At 47.9% G+C, this 1,529-nt stretch overlaps 1 protein-coding gene across 1 annotated transcript in view; it reads right to left on the reverse strand.

Moving 5' to 3' along the window:
- Positions 1-220: 220 nt before the first annotated feature.
- LOC107103312 (palmitoyltransferase ZDHHC5-like) overlaps positions 221-1,529 on the reverse strand; it is a 19,445-nt gene continuing 18,136 nt past the window's right edge. Inside the window, exon 10 of the mRNA XM_015402969.1 lies at positions 221-1,492. Coding sequence (XP_015258455.1) covers positions 1,487-1,492 — 6 coding nt within the window. The 3' untranslated portion in view covers positions 221-1,486. The remainder of the gene's footprint in view (positions 1,493-1,529) is intronic.

Here is a 1,529-nt window from a genome sequence, read left to right on the forward strand (position 1 = left end):
GCAGTAGTGTTCTTTGACAAACATGGATGCCTCCAGTAAAGCACATTCATATGTAAATTACTCTGAATTAAAAACACTTATTTATTGAAGAGGATGGAATAATTTCATAATTAAAGGACTTTCAGAAGGTTGAATTCTGGATATGAGCGGACTTCTCCTTTAATAAGGACCTGCTCCCCACTTCAGAGGATGGATCAACCTTTGGTGAGTTAGTGAAGGAGAAACGCCTCGTCTCCTCTGTGCTCCTTCATCATAACGAATTAGAGAAAAAGATGCAGACTGACAGGAAAGTTGAAGATGTTTTACTCCAAGCTGCATTCTTTTCATTGAGGCAAACAAACCGTCAGTAACGTCTCAGAAAGACAACCATCTGCTCCTGCTGTCCACATGTAACCATTTATTTTCAGACTCAGGTTGACACATTACTTTCTATCTGAAATGTTGCTTTACTGCCATCGGCTTCCTGTAGAGATGCAGATTCCTGCTGAAATGTTCCGCCTCCATCAGTGGCTGGATCGGTCAGGGCAGCTGAATGTGGCGTCCAGCTGTGATCCTGGAGAACAGCTGGAACATTTCAGCCAATCAGCCTTCCACTTTCACCCCAAGCTTCAAGACTCAATATTTAAAACTCTCCATTCATCAACAGCTGGGTTACCGTACAAATTGATAAAAAAAACATCAAATTAAATAAAAGAAATAAAAAAAAAATACTTGAAATGTTGGTTTTCAAGGCAATTGTTCAGAGAAGGAATTTTGTAGAAAAGTTGCTCGGCCATTCAGAGCCAACACATGTTCAGTGACGTTAGCGTGTTGTTCCTGCGGTGGCCTGTGCAAACACCACATGCTCCTGTCTGCAGACGGCGCCCAGTTAAACCCACATGTAGAAATCACATCATTCTGTACAGGCAGGAGTAAAACAGCTAAAGACATCAGGTCCCAATGAGCTTCTGCTGCAGAGGCAGCGCTGTGGGGGCGGAGCCAAACCTCACAGCGATCCTCATCCTGCATCAGACCACAGCTTCTGCAGGAGTCCCTCAGTGGGAACTGATCCGCTTCTGCACAGGATTCACTTGTTCAAATAGAAAAGTCCAGTTTGACTGAAGTCCAAAGTGCTCAATGAACCTTAAGGAAAGCTACACTTGGTCAAGGAAGCCCCGCCCCCCAGGACTGGGCCAGATGTCTGATTATTCATGGCTTCTCAGGCTACCAGCCTGGTCCAGGTCCAAACCACACCGTCCAGAAGCTCTGAACAGGAAATCACACAGAAATCTCATAGGTGGTTCCGCCGACGCCCGTCACCTTCTTCACCCCGCCGCCCTGAGGCCTGTGGAGCGGACTTTGTGTCATCGGCGAGCTCGGGTGTTCCGCTCCGGTTCTGCTGGGTGAGGAGGCCAGGTGAGAGGGGGAGGAGGGGGCGGAGCAGGAGGAGGAGGAGGAGAAGGGCTGGCCGCCATTGGTCCGACTCAGAGGGCTGATCCGGATCGGCTCACCTCTGGGTTCATCAGAAGACAAAGAACAGGAGTTAGAGA

The sequence above is a fragment of the Cyprinodon variegatus genome, unplaced genomic scaffold (assembly GCF_000732505.1).
Source record: "Cyprinodon variegatus isolate N-32 unplaced genomic scaffold, C_variegatus-1.0 Scaffold1418, whole genome shotgun sequence".
Taxonomy (NCBI): Eukaryota; Metazoa; Chordata; class Actinopteri; order Cyprinodontiformes; family Cyprinodontidae; genus Cyprinodon; species Cyprinodon variegatus.